General features: G+C 38.8%; 2 protein-coding genes across 3 annotated transcripts in view; one reads left to right on the top strand and one right to left on the bottom strand.

Annotated features, from left to right (window-relative positions):
* The window catches only part of casp22 (caspase 22, apoptosis-related cysteine peptidase), a 9,082-nt gene extending 3,573 nt beyond the window's left edge, over window positions 1-5,509 (top strand). Inside the window, exons 3-7 of the mRNA XM_073952118.1 lie at window positions 720-736; window positions 834-939; window positions 1,686-2,175; window positions 2,267-2,420; window positions 2,629-5,509. Of these exons, the coding sequence (XP_073808219.1) occupies window positions 720-736; window positions 834-939; window positions 1,686-2,175; window positions 2,267-2,420; window positions 2,629-2,649 (788 nt within the window). The 3' untranslated portion in view covers window positions 2,650-5,509. The remainder of the gene's footprint in view (window positions 1-719; window positions 737-833; window positions 940-1,685; window positions 2,176-2,266; window positions 2,421-2,628) is intronic.
* tnfsf10l4 (tumor necrosis factor (ligand) superfamily, member 10 like 4) lies at window positions 4,379-16,341 on the bottom strand. Of its 2 annotated transcripts, NM_001013283.2 has the most exon segments (6): window positions 4,381-4,577; window positions 12,960-13,303; window positions 13,385-13,471; window positions 15,613-15,658; window positions 15,768-15,899; window positions 16,020-16,341. In NM_001013283.2, coding segments are annotated over 6 exon segments (843 nt in total). In that variant the 5' UTR covers window positions 16,194-16,341; the 3' UTR covers window positions 4,381-4,517.

Below are 16,341 nucleotides of genomic sequence, written 5' to 3'. Positions count from 1 at the left end.
TAACTATTTTGAAGTTGTTCTACATTTTTTAAGCTACCACCCAATATTGATAGACCACACTTATGAGTTAGTAACCACAGCAAAAATATATTTTTCTGTCAAAAACATTATCTTTTAAAAATCGTTTTTTAATGAAAATTTTAACTTTTTTTCCCCGAACTCCCCAAGTATTGATTAGTATTTTACTGTAAACAGTTATACAGTCTGTTACTGTATTTTAAAGTAGCATTGTGAAAATTACTGTATATTTTACAATAAAAATATACATACAATTCTGTAAACACATAAACAGCAAGATAAGTGTTGGTGTAAATGTAACTACAGTATTTTAGTTGTAACTGATTTACAGTATGTTACTATAAACTGCTGCCAGTATTTTACTGTAGATTTTACAGAAAATTGTCAACAGTGTAGAATGGACATAAGAGGGATTAAAACTGTAACTAAACTTCACACTACACAAAATATAGGTTATAAAAGGTTGTTTTCATAGTGATACCACACAAGAACCTTTTTTTTTTTTTCTAAGAGAACCTTTTAGTGAACATTTTTTTTTCATGGTGTGAATTCATTTTCATAATCTAAAGAACATTTAGGAAACATTTGTAGAATGGAAAGGTTCCGGGAATGTTAAAGATTCATTGTCAGTAAAGAACCTTTATTTGTAAGTGTTCAAAGATTCTTTATTAACTAGCGTATCTTTTTATTGTTTTTTACAGATAAGACCAACACCATGGTAATGAAGCTGGAGCATTTTCACACACACATTTCCAAAGAGAATTCATTTTTTAAGCTTTGTTTGTGCTCTGTTGACGCTTGTTCTCTTGTTCTAGAATGAGTATGAGATGAAAAGCAAGCCACGTGGACTTTGTCTAATTTTTAATAATGAGAACTTTACAAATCCCAAAATGGAACGACGTGGATCCCAAAAGGATACCGGTAGGCAGGATAGGCAGTAAATTATTTTTAATTGTTGATGTTAATAACAAAACAATACACTTAAAACAAACCACACCTTTATATTTTAAAGAGATCCAGATATACTGTAGACATCCAACTGTCCTTGGATTTCCACATTGCTAAATTTCTCTGGGTCAGATCTGGCCCACACAATCAGTTTTTGCTAGACCCACATGCTGCAGTGAATTACGATATATGACTGGACCAAGTCTGGCTTCCATGCAAGGGCCAAACATGGATCATATCTGGGCCAAGTCTCAGCCAAGTTAATAACCTAGAACCTGTGCCAGAAATGTTGATGTCACGACTGTACTTAAATTGATAAACTCATAAAGCATCAGGATTCAAGTATGCTGTGGGCACGCTTTTTTTCTCAAAGTGATCTGATTGGTTGAATCTTTTTCTTTTTACTTAAGAATAATTTAAATGTGAGTCAAGACATGCCAAACATACGTGGCCACATATACATTTGGGCCAAATACTACATTTGACATCTGGCCCAAGTCTTGTTTGCTGCCTCAAAGACTGTGCCACCTCTGCCAAACCCAGGCCATATTTGGCCCACATGCTGTATACCAGGGCTGAATAAATGCCTACTGTGCCAACTTTATGCCAAATCTGGGTCAGAATTCTTTGCTACCTGGGTTATTATTGTCGTTTTTTGGTATTGTTTCTCTTTCACCTGCTTTTGATCATGCACCGTTGCACTTTTCTGCTTTTCTTAGCTTCTCTGAAGGACTTGTTTGAATGGCTGGGCTTTTCGGTTGAAATCAAGCAAGACCAGACTGTATCTGCCATGAAGATGACTTTAAAAGAATACAGTGAGGATCGAGAGCATGGAGACTGCTTCGTCTGTTGTGTTCTGAGTCATGGAAATGAGTCTGGTGTTCTCGGATCTGATGAACAGATATGTCCCGTGGATGACATCACATCCCCATTTAATGGAGCCAACTGCTCCGCTCTTGCCGGCAAACCCAAAGTGTTCTTCATCCAGGCATGTAGAGGGCATGAAATTCAGAGCAAAGTGATGGTTGCAGATGATTCTGGTGGTAGTCGTACGCAAAAACCTGGCAGAGTATCTGTCAGCATTCCCAAAGATTCAGATTTTCTGATTGCCAGGTCCACTGTAGAGGGGTATGTGTCGATCCGTGATGAAACTAGAGGAACCTGGTTTATACAATCCCTTTGTGAGAATTTAAAAGAAGGAAGTAAACGGTGAGCTCAACTGATCTTATTTACATGCAGAATAAAATGAAAGCCTTTTGTCAGGATTTATATGTTAAATTGTTCTGTCCTTCATTTTTAGAGGCCACGACATCTTGACGATTCTCACAAAGGTCAATAATGATGTAAGCCTTAAAGAAGGCTCTTTAAAAGTTAAAAATGAAATAGTAGATGCAAAAGTGACCCCTCAGCCTATTTTCACTTTGAGGAAGCTTCTCATTTTCAAACCTCTGAAGGTAAGAACTCAGTCCTGTTTGTTTTAGTTTCTTCTTCTTCTAAAATGGATTATGTCTGTGAACTTTGTGATGCTGTAAATCAAACTGCCGCCATGCGGTTTCTGTTCAATTCTGTGGAGAAATATTTTTTTAAATCAGTTGAAGCAACCTATTTATGTTATTATTAATTATTTATTAAAATAATCTCTCTCTTTACTCTCCATTGTAGAAAACAGGCTGGTTCTCTTAAACAGATGAAAACAGGCTAATTGTTCATCCCCAGAACAAATAGAAAGAAAGGTCTCCCAATCAGACAAAATGTCTACAATATTCACCTTTGCTTTTGTTATATTTGCTATTTTCTTAAATATGTGTTTTACTTTTAACCATGGAGAGTAATTTGAACCTAACCTAACGTTTTGTATTTTTAAACTTTCTCACTTGACTAAATGCTAATATATGCATGTTGTAAGAGTATGGAAAATAATAATATAACCAAACTGTTGATATCATATTGTTTTGCTTAATAGGACAATTGGGACCATTTAAGAAAAAAAGATGTTAGATAATCAGACATTTAATTGTGTCCATACATTTATAAACATGAATGCTTTTTAAATGTCAATAGTTTGTATCTGCTTTTTACCCACATGACTTTTTTCTTTAATAATAAATGACTTTTAGGTCTCTTTCATTGCTCTTTATTTCTCTCAGACTGTTGTGATGAGCTTAAACCTAACATAAATAGCTTTACGCTTCACCTGTTACTGTCCTGCCACCGGGACACTTAAATTTACATCCTTCCTCCACTTTTTTTGCAGTTAAATCCTAATCCAATCATGACAAACTATGTGTTGTTTGAAAGATCCAAGACTTCTGAATGAATATTTTACCACAGTTTTATATGAAAATAAATAGATTCAAAAACATAGTCACTCTGGGACTATTTACAGTTACATATTTAAACAAACTACATCTTTTGTAGTCTAAACACATGCAATCATGACAAACTATATATAATTTGAAAGCTTGGCATGTCTAGTTTCCATCTCTGATAAATTTTACTGAGCAACAGTTATTAATTTGTCACAAAAATATTCTTCAGAGTCGTACAAGCATTATTTTGTTACAGCAATCTAGATGTAAAATTTGGTTTAAATGTTTTTTAGATGCTAAATTCAAATAAAATACCACCAAAACTGCCTGTACTACTTTAGCATTTCATGTCTACTTTACAAGTGTTGTCAAAAATACAGTTCATACTCCTCTAAACATAGACTTGTATTTTTAATGGAAACTATGGGTTATCTGGTGGTCGTGTCAAAGCAAAATCTTACTGGAAGCTCTTATTTTGAGATTTCAGCTTTAAATTTAAAATATAATTATTTAGCTTCAGGCCTGTAGCTAGTCTAGTGAAAGTGGTGGTTCTTTTTTTCTCAAAAAGTTAAACTTTTTGCAGATATTTGCCTAATTTTCTTTTTAATTATAATATTTAAATAGCAGCAGGAAAATGACCCCAAAGGACACTGCCAAAATATCAATGGAGAGGCTTCACAACAATAAAAATATTAGTTAGCATTGGCCAAAAACTGATTAGTTGAAGTCACACCATAGCAACACCCAACAGAGGATTCCGCTTGGTCTTATAGCCTTTTTCAATGGATTATTTCCACTATTTATGATGGCACAGCAGTCAAAATAGGAAATGAGTTAATGTATGGGACAGATTCTGGACCTTTGTCAGTGAGGGGTGGGCCTTACGAACCACCTGAACACCCCCCTGGCTACGGGCCTGAGCTTGGATTGTCTGTCAATTTTAAGCTAAAACATTTATTGTAAAATAAATATTGCATATATAAATTGACAATCATTAAATCATTTTCATGTCTCATTTTCATTTTCCTGGCGAAGGGTCTAAAACATGTAACAAATATATGTCAACAGCATAACCAGTCTAATAAAAATGCAAATAGAAAAAAGCCTTTTAAATACTTTTATTTAATCTTTATATGTAAAAATATCCTGTTGTATATCACAATAAACATTGTATTATATTATTTAGAAAACACAAAAATATATCATCTCTGTAAATTTAACCAAAACACTGCCGTATATAGCTTATTTAATCATAAATGCCCCAAAGTACGTGGCTTCCTGAGGGAAACGTACTGCGCGTGTGTCTGTAGCCAGTAAGGAAGAGGAATGTTTATTTTTTTTGATAATATTCGGGAATGAACTTCCCAAAACTAAAAAAACTATTCATTTATGTATTATATACCTACCGGGCATGGGAACCTTATTTCGACACTTGTTTAAGTGGGACCGCAATTAGTGTTGCACGCTTTGCTCTCGGAGAGCGCGGGAGAGTTGCGTCAGCCTCAGTCGGAGTCCAGCCGCTGACGGGGAAAGACGTGTAAAAGTTTCTCCTGCAATTGTGTTTGCATTGGTATGTTTAATATAGTCTGTTCAATTGAAGTTCATATAATGTTGCATAAAATATGTTTAGGATTGTTTTTATTCAGTCAGTTTATAATATTGAGATAAACCTGAGATTTATGCGAGTTTAATATTGTACACAGTGTGTGTGAAAGGAGAGGAAAGCGTGGAGAGAGTTTCTTATTGAGTGTCCCACATGTGTTTCAGGTATGTTTCATGTAAAACTGTCATGTGTGAATCTTTTTATGATGTTTTATCATTTTGCTTGTTCTCAAAAAATGTATAATTGACTATCTGAATCTAAATTCTGCTTATATGTAATTGTATATTGCATGGTGAATAAGCCTAATTGCTTGAGAACATTAATTGCTGTTTTTTTGGGAATATAAATTTGATTTTGCACTTCGAGTACAATTGTAAAGAGCAACACCACTTATTTTCACTTTATTTTTATTTCATTTAAACAAATACATATTTTTCATGAGTATTATTGTACAGTGTTATACAGTTAGCCTCAGTCGGAGTCCAGCCGCTGACGGGGAAAGACGTGTAAAAGTTTCTCCTGCAATTGTGTTTGCATTGTGTGTGTGAAAGGAGAGGAAAGCGTGGAGAGAGTTTCTTATTGAGTGTCCCACATGTGTTTCAGGGACCAATAAATACATGACGCAAAGCTGTCCTGCTGTTTCCGGTGTGATTATTGGTTATGTACAGATTGGGATCTGCTACATAAAACTGGTGCCGTGACCTTTCAGGATCCAACCGATCAGCCGCAGCCGATCACCGGGGGATTGGCCCGTGCGAGACTATTTTCGTGACTTCCACGGATTCAGCAAAGCAGCTACGTCATCTGCTGAGTGTCAACACAGCATTGTATCCTGCCTTTCATTGCTAAATAACAAACTCGTTTTCAATTGAATTTAGACATTTGAACTTTTTCATTTCATTTGAACATTTGCATAATAGGAGTGCATCACTAGGACACTGGGCCAATTGATTGTGTTTTTTATTGAGAATATACAGTACTGTTTACAAGATGTTTAACATGTCTACACCAGTCTTAGGGAGGGGTAGAGGATTTATGAGTACTGATGGTGTGGTGAGACGTAAAGAAAATGATCAAACTCCTAATGCTAATCTGCAATATTCGTGTGAGGGTGAAAATATTAATCCTGGTGCTGTTTTTACACCTCCTCCTGTCACTGATGACTCCCGAGTACAAATAACAGAGCTTCTTGAAGAGCTTGGTAGCCAAATTGGTGATAGCATTCTAGACAGACTCTTAGCTGACCGTAATCCTCATGTGGTGCATAAGGCTGACCCCTCAGCAGTTAAAAGTGAGCTTGCGAGTACTACACTCGACTTATCCAAGCTTAATTTAGTTGTACGCTCTGATAAGAGGGCACCTCCCATTTTCCGTGGTGATGGTACAGATAAAATTGCTGTTCAGGAATGGATTGAGTTAATGGAGATATACTTAGAGAAATGTGACTGCCCGAAAGCAGAACACTCCAGCGAAATTCAGAACTACCTGTTGGGTAGAGCAAAAAACATAGTCAAAGTAGGACTAAAAAGTAGTAGCTCACCTGATAAAGTAGTTACCGCTGAAGTTATTTATGAAATACTGTTACGTTATTTCAGTGACAGCCCAGAGTCTTGTCTCCCACTTGCAGACTTCTATTCCACACTGCCGTTTGTCAGAGAAAGCCCTGTCGATTACTGGGTCCGTCTCAATAATGCAGCTGAAATCGCAGATAAGCACCTGCTGAAACAGGGTAGTCAAATGAATAACATTTCACAGGAAGTTGCAATGATGTTTATCCGTAACTGTCCTGATACTGGACTTTCTAATGTGTTCAAATACAAGCCTGCTACAAAATGGTCATTCGCAGAGGTGCAAGAAGCGATTGATGAGCATCAAAGAGAGCTGAGAACAAAGAAGCAGCACTCTTACCCTCAATCTGACCATTCATTTAAAGTATCCAATATTACTGTCAGCAACACAGAAACACCCATTGTGGAAAACACTGCAGTAAATGCAGCAGCGTGCATTTCCAATAATCAGAATGTCAAACCTGAGATCACCACAGCATCCCCACACGTTGCTTCGACTGACACTGGTACATTGGAACGAGTACTGAGCATGCTGGAGAGAGTGCTTGAACGCACTAATGTACAGACTACTCCTGATAGATCTCAGTCGCCCTCTTGGTCCCGACCATCTAGATGTCGTGTCTGTGGTGAGAGAACTCATTCTACACGGTCACACTGCATGTCAGAGAAAAGATGCCTTAATTGTCTTGACGTTGGCCATCAGCGCAGGTCCTGTCCTAGGAGGAGTGCTGAGAGCGGAGGCCACTCCCAGATTCAGGGAAACTGATACACCCGCACTGTGGAGGGGATAGTGCGGGTGAAGAAATTCAGACCCTCCAAGATGATGCATCTAGCATATATGAGGCAACTTGCAAGTCAATGAAGAGTGATGATGTGATTTTGTTTCAAAATGTAACCAAGTTAGCACATGCAGACAGCCTTTTCTACACTGATGTTCTAGTCAATGATGCTGTTCCTGTACGAGCGTTGATAGACAGTGGCTCTATGGCTTGTACCATTAGTGAACTCGCTGAATCTCGTCTACTTGATGCTGGGGTGTCTCTAGACCCATGTGAGATGCAGGCTAATGTTATGCTAGTCGGATGTGGTGGAGTTCAGGTCGCACCAAAGTGTATGTACCAGCTGACGATCAGAGTGTATGAGTATGTTGTCAGTGTGCCAACAATGGTTGTTAAAGGACAGCGGGATGAGTTGATATTGGGCACCAACGTTCTTAAATTTATCCTGAGTCAGCTTAAGCAGAACCCCACTTATTGGCGTGTTATGAATAGGCCTGAATCAACACAAGATGCTGAAATCGAGCAATTCCTCAATATCCTTTCTGGCCTCAACAGATGGAGGGGTGCTGAGATGCCTGATGTCATTGGAACTGCAAAACTGGCCCAGGCTGTTACACTGTTACCCAAACAGGAGCATCTGGTTTGGGCTAGACTGCCCCCTACAGCTCCTATTTCAGAAGGCAGCGCTGTGTTGATTGAACCTACCAAGTCACCTACGCATAAGAAAGACATCATTGTAGGACGTGTGGTGGTTTCTATGACTGCTGACCGGTGGGTCCCAATTCGTATGTTGAACCCATATGACAAACCCATCACTCTGAGACGAAACTCTAAAGTGGCCAACGTTTCACCCTGTGTTGCATTGGAGGATTTAGACACTGATATCAAATGTCCCCCCGAAACTGTCAAAATTCAGAGCCAGACTGTGCATGATAAAACACTCAAACCAGATTTGAATGATGCCTTGCTGGAGATGGGATTAAGCGATTTGGATGTTGACTCTTGTGAAGTATCAACCCAGTGTAAAAATAATCTGCTGTGTTTAATTCAGAAATACGAACATGTGTTTTCAAAGCACAAGCTAGACTGCGGGACAGCAAAAGACTTTGTACACCGTATCCATCTTTCTGACAGCCGACCTTTCCGGTTGCCATACCGGCGTGTGCCACCAGGGCATTACCAGAAACTACGACAGGCTTTATCTGAAATGGAAGAGAGAGATATCATTCGCAAGTCCAACAGCGAGTGGGCCTCTCCTCTAGTACTTGTGTGGAAGAAAAGTGGTGACCTCAGAATTTGTGTTGATTACCGTTGGCTGAATTCACGCACTACAAAAGACGCTCACCCTCTTCCTCATCAAGCCGATTGCCTTGCTGCTTTGGGAGGAAATATATTGTTTAGTGCTATGGACCTCACGTCCGGGTTCTATAACATCCCAATGTGTGAGGAAGACAAAAAATTCACAGCTTTTACCACTCCTCTAGGCCTGTATGAATTCAATCGTCTTCCGCAGGGACTGTGCAACAGCCCAGCTAGTTTCATGCGGCTAATGATGAGTGTGTTTGGCGATCAAAATTTTCTTACCCTCTTATGCTACCTGGATGATCTTCTGGTAATGGCTCCCTGTGAAGAAAAGGCACTGGAGAGATTGGAGATGGTCTTTGAGAGGCTGAGTGCTCACGGTTTAAAGCTGGCACCCAAGAAATGTTACTTTCTTAAACGGAGTGTTCGATTTCTTGGCCATGTTGTGGATGAGCACGGTGTTGCAACCGATCCTGACAAAATTGCTGCTATTACCGCAATTGCAGAAAAAGACCTCATGATGGATGATGGAGTTTCACCTTCCCCAAGAAAAATTAAATCATTTCTGGGCATGATTATGTACTACCAACGCTTCATTCCCAATTGCTCCAGCATCGCTAAACCCCTCTTCACATTGACTGCAGCAACTAAAGGAAAAAAAGGTCACTCGAGGGGTAGTGCTGTCTTTAGAAAGCTTAGCCCATCAGATTGGACTAGAGAATGTGCCCTGTCATTTGAACAACTTAAGTCTGATCTTTTGAACTCTGTAGTACTGGCGCACCCTGACTTCTCCCGGCCATTTATTCTCTCAACAGATGCCTCATTAGATGGTATAGGGGCAGTGTTGTCTCAAATCCCTGTGGGAGAGTCGAAGGCGCGGCCAATCGCATTTGCAAGTAAGGCACTATCACGAGCCCAGACCAACTACCCTGCCCACCGCCTCGAGTTTTTGGCACTAAAATGGTCTGTTTGTGACAAATTTAGCCACTGGCTCAAGGGACACCCTTTCACAGTCTGGACAGACAATAATCCCTTGACTTATATTTTGACGAAACCAAAACTCGATGCGTGTGAGCAGAGGTGGGTGGCTAAACTAGCCCCGTACACATTTGACATCCAGTACATACCTGGTCCCAAAAACGTAGTTGCCGATGCACTTAGCCGTCAGCCATTCGTCCAAGTGAGTGACAGACTCGTGACTGAACCTTATCACCATCTCTTGAGGCAGTCTGAAATGATACAAGAAGAAAAAGTACAAGATTCGTTTAGACTCAGTGCAAACAGTCAGTGTTTTGGACATCCAACTGAGCAATGTTCCTTGTCTTCTGATCAAGTTTCAGCTGTCTTTGAATCTCATACCAACTGGGACAAAGGAGCAGAAGGTAGAGCACTTTCCTGGCTCGCTCAAGAAGTGAATCTGATTTTGCCTGCAGGTCAGAACCCCTTACCTGTATACTCTCTGGATGAACTTCGAGAGAAACAAACAAGTGACGATGTGCTCTCAAGAGTTCTTTTCTATGTGTGCCGAGGAAAAAGACCATCTCGGAGAGAAAGAGCAAAGGAGCCTTACAAGGCGCTCAAACTGCTGAAACAATGGGACAGATTAAAGTTGTTAGATGGCATACTTTACCGTATCCGCAAGGATCCTGTGACTAAGGTTGCTCGTTGCCAATTTTTGGTTCCTACTTCTCTGGTCAGTGAGGTTCTGCGTGGCATCCACGATGAAGCCGGTCACCAAGGCCAAGGCAGAACATTGTCTTTGGCTAGACAGAGATTTTCATGGGTTGGCCAAGAGAATGACATTAGAGAATATGTGAGACATTGTCAACGCTGTGTGGTTAGCAAAACCCCTGAACCAGAAGGAAGGGCCCCTTTAGAAAGTATTCGGACAGTCAGGCCACTAGAACTAGTCTGTATAGACTTTTGGTCTGCCGAAAACTCTTCTGGCAAGAGTGTAGACATTCTAGTGGTAACAGACCACTTTACTAAAATGGCCAATGCATTCCTGTGCAAGAATCAGTCTGCATCTCAAGTTGCTCGGCAATTATGGGACAAGTTCTTTTGTGTCTATGGATTTCCACAAAGAATCCATTCAGACCAAGGAGCAAATTTTGAGAGCAGATTGATTAAGGAACTCTTGCAGATTGCTGGTGTACAGAAGTCGCGAACGACAGCATACCATCCGATGGGCAACGGCCAAGTAGAACGGTTTAATCGAACTTTGGGTAACATGATTAGAGCGCTACCCCCGAGAACCAAACAGGACTGGCCACGTATGCTGCAAACTTTGACATTCACCTACAACTGTACCGCACATGAGTCAACTGGTTTTGCACCATTTTACCTCATGTTTGGTCGCATTCCGAGGTTACCCGTCGATTTAATGTTCCAAAGTGTGGAGCGGGATAATACCTTTGCAGATTATGATCAGTATGTGAGGAAATTGATGGATAATCTCAAAGAAGCCATGTTGGTTGCTCAGGTGAACAACTCTGCGAGTCAGCTACGGCAGACCGAGCACTACAACAAAAAAGTCAAAGGCAGAGACATCGAGGAAGGTGATTATGTGCTACTCGCCAACAAAGGAGAACGTGGTCGACGCAAGCTAGCCGACAGGTGGGATTCAACACTGCACGTTGTGTTATCTGTGGACCCGAGATGTCATACTTACCGGATTAAGAATACTCGAACTAATCAGGAGAAAGTTGTTCACAGGAACTTGATTTTACAAAGCAACTTCCTACCCATTGAAGAGCCTAACTCTGAGCAATCTCACACTGATCACGAAACTGATGAGTCTGAAAGTGATGCTACTTTTGTTGAATCAGAGGATACTGATGATGGACCAGCTCATTCCCCAGTTTGCCCATTGAATTCTTCATCTGATGAAAGAATCAGAGACTCAAATTCTCATACAGGACTAGAGAATATTCTCGACAAGTCAGTCCTTGTTGGAAATGAGGATCAGGAAACTGTTCTGAGTTCTGAGTCTGATCTTTCAGATACAGAAGTAGTGGAGGAAAGTGATCATGATTTGCCTGTGAGAGTTGTTCAGCCTTCGAGTACAGCTCACCCAGTGAGGACTAGGGCTGGCAGATTGGTAAAACCAATAAATAGACTTATCCAAATTATGTCGCAGAAAACCCTGTTGCGCAGCCCTTCTCTTAATCTTCTCTGGACAAAAGCCTCTTAAGTCACATTCATGAACTTCCTGTGAAATCTTTCGTTATTATGGATTAAATGGTGATCATTTGGGGTATCTATGAGGTAGTGTTTATGGCACTTCTTTTTTTGCGAGTAGACACTTGAGAGTCTGGCCAACTTTCTTCTGTCGCTCTCCCAGTAGTTGGGTAACTTTTGTTGCGTGAGGATACAGTGTTTTTATTGAGAGTGATCACATTATCTATTATCTGATAGTAGACTAGTTTTGTGAAGTTCAGGGGGGTGAATGTAGCCAGTAAGGAAGAGGAATGTTTATTTTTTTTGATAATATTCGGGAATGAACTTCCCAAAACTAAAAAAACTATTCATTTATGTATTATATACCTACCGGGCATGGGAACCTTATTTCGACACTTGTTTAAGTGGGACCGCAATTAGTGTTGCACGCTTTGCTCTCGGAGAGCGCGGGAGAGTTGCGTCAGCCTCAGTCGGAGTCCAGCCGCTGACGGGGAAAGACGTGTAAAAGTTTCTCCTGCAATTGTGTTTGCATTGGTATGTTTAATATAGTCTGTTCAATTGAAGTTCATATAATGTTGCATAAAATATGTTTAGGATTGTTTTTATTCAGTCAGTTTATAATATTGAGATAAACCTGAGATTTATGCGAGTTTAATATTGTACACAGTGTGTGTGAAAGGAGAGGAAAGCGTGGAGAGAGTTTCTTATTGAGTGTCCCACATGTGTTTCAGGTATGTTTCATGTAAAACTGTCATGTGTGAATCTTTTTATGATGTTTTATCATTTTGCTTGTTCTCAAAAAATGTATAATTGACTATCTGAATCTAAATTCTGCTTATATGTAATTGTATATTGCATGGTGAATAAGCCTAATTGCTTGAGAACATTAATTGCTGTTTTTTTGGGAATATAAATTTGATTTTGCACTTCGAGTACAATTGTAAAGAGCAACACCACTTATTTTCACTTTATTTTTATTTCATTTAAACAAATACATATTTTTCATGAGTATTATTGTACAGTGTTATACAGTTAGCCTCAGTCGGAGTCCAGCCGCTGACGGGGAAAGACGTGTAAAAGTTTCTCCTGCAATTGTGTTTGCATTGTGTGTGTGAAAGGAGAGGAAAGCGTGGAGAGAGTTTCTTATTGAGTGTCCCACATGTGTTTCAGGGACCAATAAATACATGACGCAAAGCTGTCCTGCTGTTTCCGGTGTGATTATTGGTTATGTACAGATTGGGATCTGCTACATGTCCAGCACGTACAGTGAGAGCCTGTCGCCCTTTTGTAAGCGGAACAGCGCCCCTTGGTGGTTGGTATAAAGCTGTACACCAGATCTGACGCTCGAGCAGGGAGTCACTGCGGCTTTGGAAAGCATCACAGGTCGAGGATAGGACGCTGTCCTCTTGTATAAATACTGCGTGAAATGCACATTCTGCCCTAACTGTGTTTCGAAATTAACCTGAGAGAAAACGAAGTAAATTCCGTTGAGCGGCACCACTATTTCACCGTCGGGGCTCAGGCGCATTAACCCCTCCTGAATGAACTGGCCATTCATGTTGTCCCAATGAATGCGGTCCAGTGCAGGAACTTCATCTACAAAAAGAATGTTGTGATTATTAACCTGTTGAACGTAATCACGTTTTCCTAAACAAGTGTAAACCGTGGTTATCTTACCATTTATCTGCAGACTTTGATATTGTTTAAGCTCTTGTTTTGCCCCGACGTGAACAGCAGGTTTGAAAATCTCAGTGATGTTGTGATCTGTCAGATTCAACAACATATTTTTAAATTTAATCAATGAATCAGGTTAAGTGTGGATCTGACTAAAGGTAAACCCCAAAATGAAAAATTCTGACATGTCATTTACTCAATTTTCACTTACCACACAAACCTGTTTGAGTTTGTTTTCTTTTTTTATTTAGTTATTTAGAATTTTTGGGGAAACCTGTGGCCAAACCATAGAATTCCATAATATTTGTTTTTCCTAGGCCTACCATGGAAGTCATTAGTTACAGGTTAACATTTTTGGACATAGGCCTATATGTTTTTGTGTTTAAAAAATTATTTAAAAATTAGAAATTCATGGAAACACTTGAGGGTGAGAAAACTTTCGTTTTTTGGGGAAACTTTTATTGGAATATAGCCAAGTCATCCTCACTGTTATTCCAAATCCATGAGAATTTTCTTCAAATACACAGTTGCTTGAACTGATACAGTTTTAGCTGGGATTCACATAAACTAAAATGCACATCAACAGAACCTGCTTTATTCCTCCTTGACATTAATGACTTTAAACCACACTGAACTGAGCTAAACTGAACTGAACTTAAACACTAAAAACTGAACTACCCTGATACAGTTGGCCATTTATGTGAAGCTGCTTTGACACAATCTACATTGTAAAAGCGCTATACAAATTAAGCCGAATTGAACTGAATTGACATTCATTCCTTCTACATACAATCCTCAGTGATTTTTCATAGAAGCTCAAACTGCTGATGTGGCAGACAATAATCAACCTGATGACTGTGTCATGCAAGAATACTTAAGCTTCCATAACCCAATTTTAATACTGTTTTGTGTGTGTGTGTGTGTGTGTGTGTGTGTGTGTGTGTGTGTGTGTGTGTGTGAATAGGTTTTAATCACTCTGAATCACACAAAAACTGATCATGACTCTTTAAAATACTGGGATTAAACAGCTCATTTCTGATTTATCTTTGTGATTACTTTATGAACATTGTCAGAGTTTAGCTTGCATAGAATTTCAATGGAGGGGCAGAAGTTTATATAGAAAATTTTGAACAAAAAAAATATATATTATACATTTTTAACCATAATTATCAAAGATTATTCAGTTGTCCTCTTAAGATTAGGATAAACTCTTATGGATTTGTTATGACATGAGGATGATCAAATGAGGTTTTCAATGTAGGACCGTTTATAACCTTGTATTTAAAAGACTTGAATGTATTTTACGTGAGAAGAATATCTAACGAATGCAAAGAACATTCTCCCAGCACACAATTTTGTTTAATAGACATCTAAATGTAGAGAGCTTGCCTAAAACAAGGTTGGGCTGTCAGTGAAAATCTAATATACATCTTAGAATAGCCCAAAACTTGACTAGTCGTAAAATAGATTAGACAGAGTGTATATGTGTAGTCATTCATTGCTGTTTATTTGATGACTAGTCTATTTCAGGCCTATTCTTAGACGTCAATTAGATTTTCACTGACAGTCCAAACTTAGCCTTGTTTTAGCCAAGACGACTATTTTTAGACGTCTATTAGACATCTTTTAAAAACAAAAAAATGCTTGCTGGGCTTCCACTTATTCCATAATAAAGGATCTGTTATTTTTTTTCAAGGAACCAATAAGAAACTTCTATTTTTTAAAGTGCTGAGATAATCATACACCATGAAACCCAAAAAGTTAAGGTAACTCAAACCATTTAAGGAAACCGATTGCAACTAACCTTTTAAGTTTAAATACTAATCCTAATGAGTACTGTGAACTTAATCCATTTAAGTAAATAAAGCAATTTGAGCACAGTAAAACACAATAAATGAAGAGAACTCAAACCAACTGAAGACTGTAAAACCCAATAAGTTAAGACAACTCAAACTGTTTGAGGAAACCGATTGCTACAAACTATTTAAGTAAAAAAACTAATCTATATGAGTACTGTGAACTTACTCAATTTAAGTTGAAGTAATGAGGTATTTAATGATCTCATACCTTCAAGACTGACTTCAAAACTATATTCAAATGAATAGAATTAACTTTCAGTCAATTTTGAGTTAACTACACTCATTTCATTTGATAAAGTTGACTGTTGGGTTTTACAGTGTATGCATGTGTTTTACATTAGACAAGTAAATATGTAAATATTTTTCAAGTACCTCCACATGTTTCCAGCAGGTAATTCTGTATGTCTAACAGCAGCCTCTGATAAAAAACAAAAACAAAAAAAAAACTATTATTATTGATCATAATATAATAGAGTTATAGAATATGTTTCGCAATATGAAATGCTCCTTTGTGGAGAAGTAAATACCTGATGTGCAGTTTGCTTCAGTTCTTGATTGAACAAGTCACAACTTGTGATTCCTGCTTGATCTGCCGGTTGGCTGAGATTTGTGGAGAGACAGTGTATTGGAAACCCTTCATCTACAACCATTTCACTTGTCTTTTAAGGTGGAAAAATATAAATGAACACATGTCATATAGCTATATCGATAGACTACTTCTTGTTTATATTAAAATATATGATTATTGATATGCGATAATATTGAAAGATTTGACTTACTCTGTGAATATCTCTGGAGTAGTCATAAAGAAAAAAAGCTGTGATAAACGTCTCAGTGCTTAAAATAAAAGTCAGAATCAAGTAGAAGATGTACTGCCCTTTTGCATGGCTGTTTTGAGATGCGTTTTCGTCCAGCTGGCTATAATTGGGACCGATAGGAAGGTTGGATGTCATATTGCGACAGAGTTTTGCACAGTATTGGCATGACAGAAAGAGAAAGTATCTAGTCTTTCCTTGTCGGATCCTGCGGAGTCAAAGTTCTGTGTGTTTTTAGAGTTCTTCCGCATCTCGGCTTGTTTTCCTTGCTGGAAAGTCCCGCGGT

The sequence above is a fragment of the Danio rerio genome, chromosome 5, assembly GCF_049306965.1.
Source record: "Danio rerio strain Tuebingen ecotype United States chromosome 5, GRCz12tu, whole genome shotgun sequence".
Taxonomy (NCBI): Eukaryota; Metazoa; Chordata; class Actinopteri; order Cypriniformes; family Danionidae; genus Danio; species Danio rerio.
This window is presented reverse-complemented; position numbering and strand designations above follow the sequence as displayed.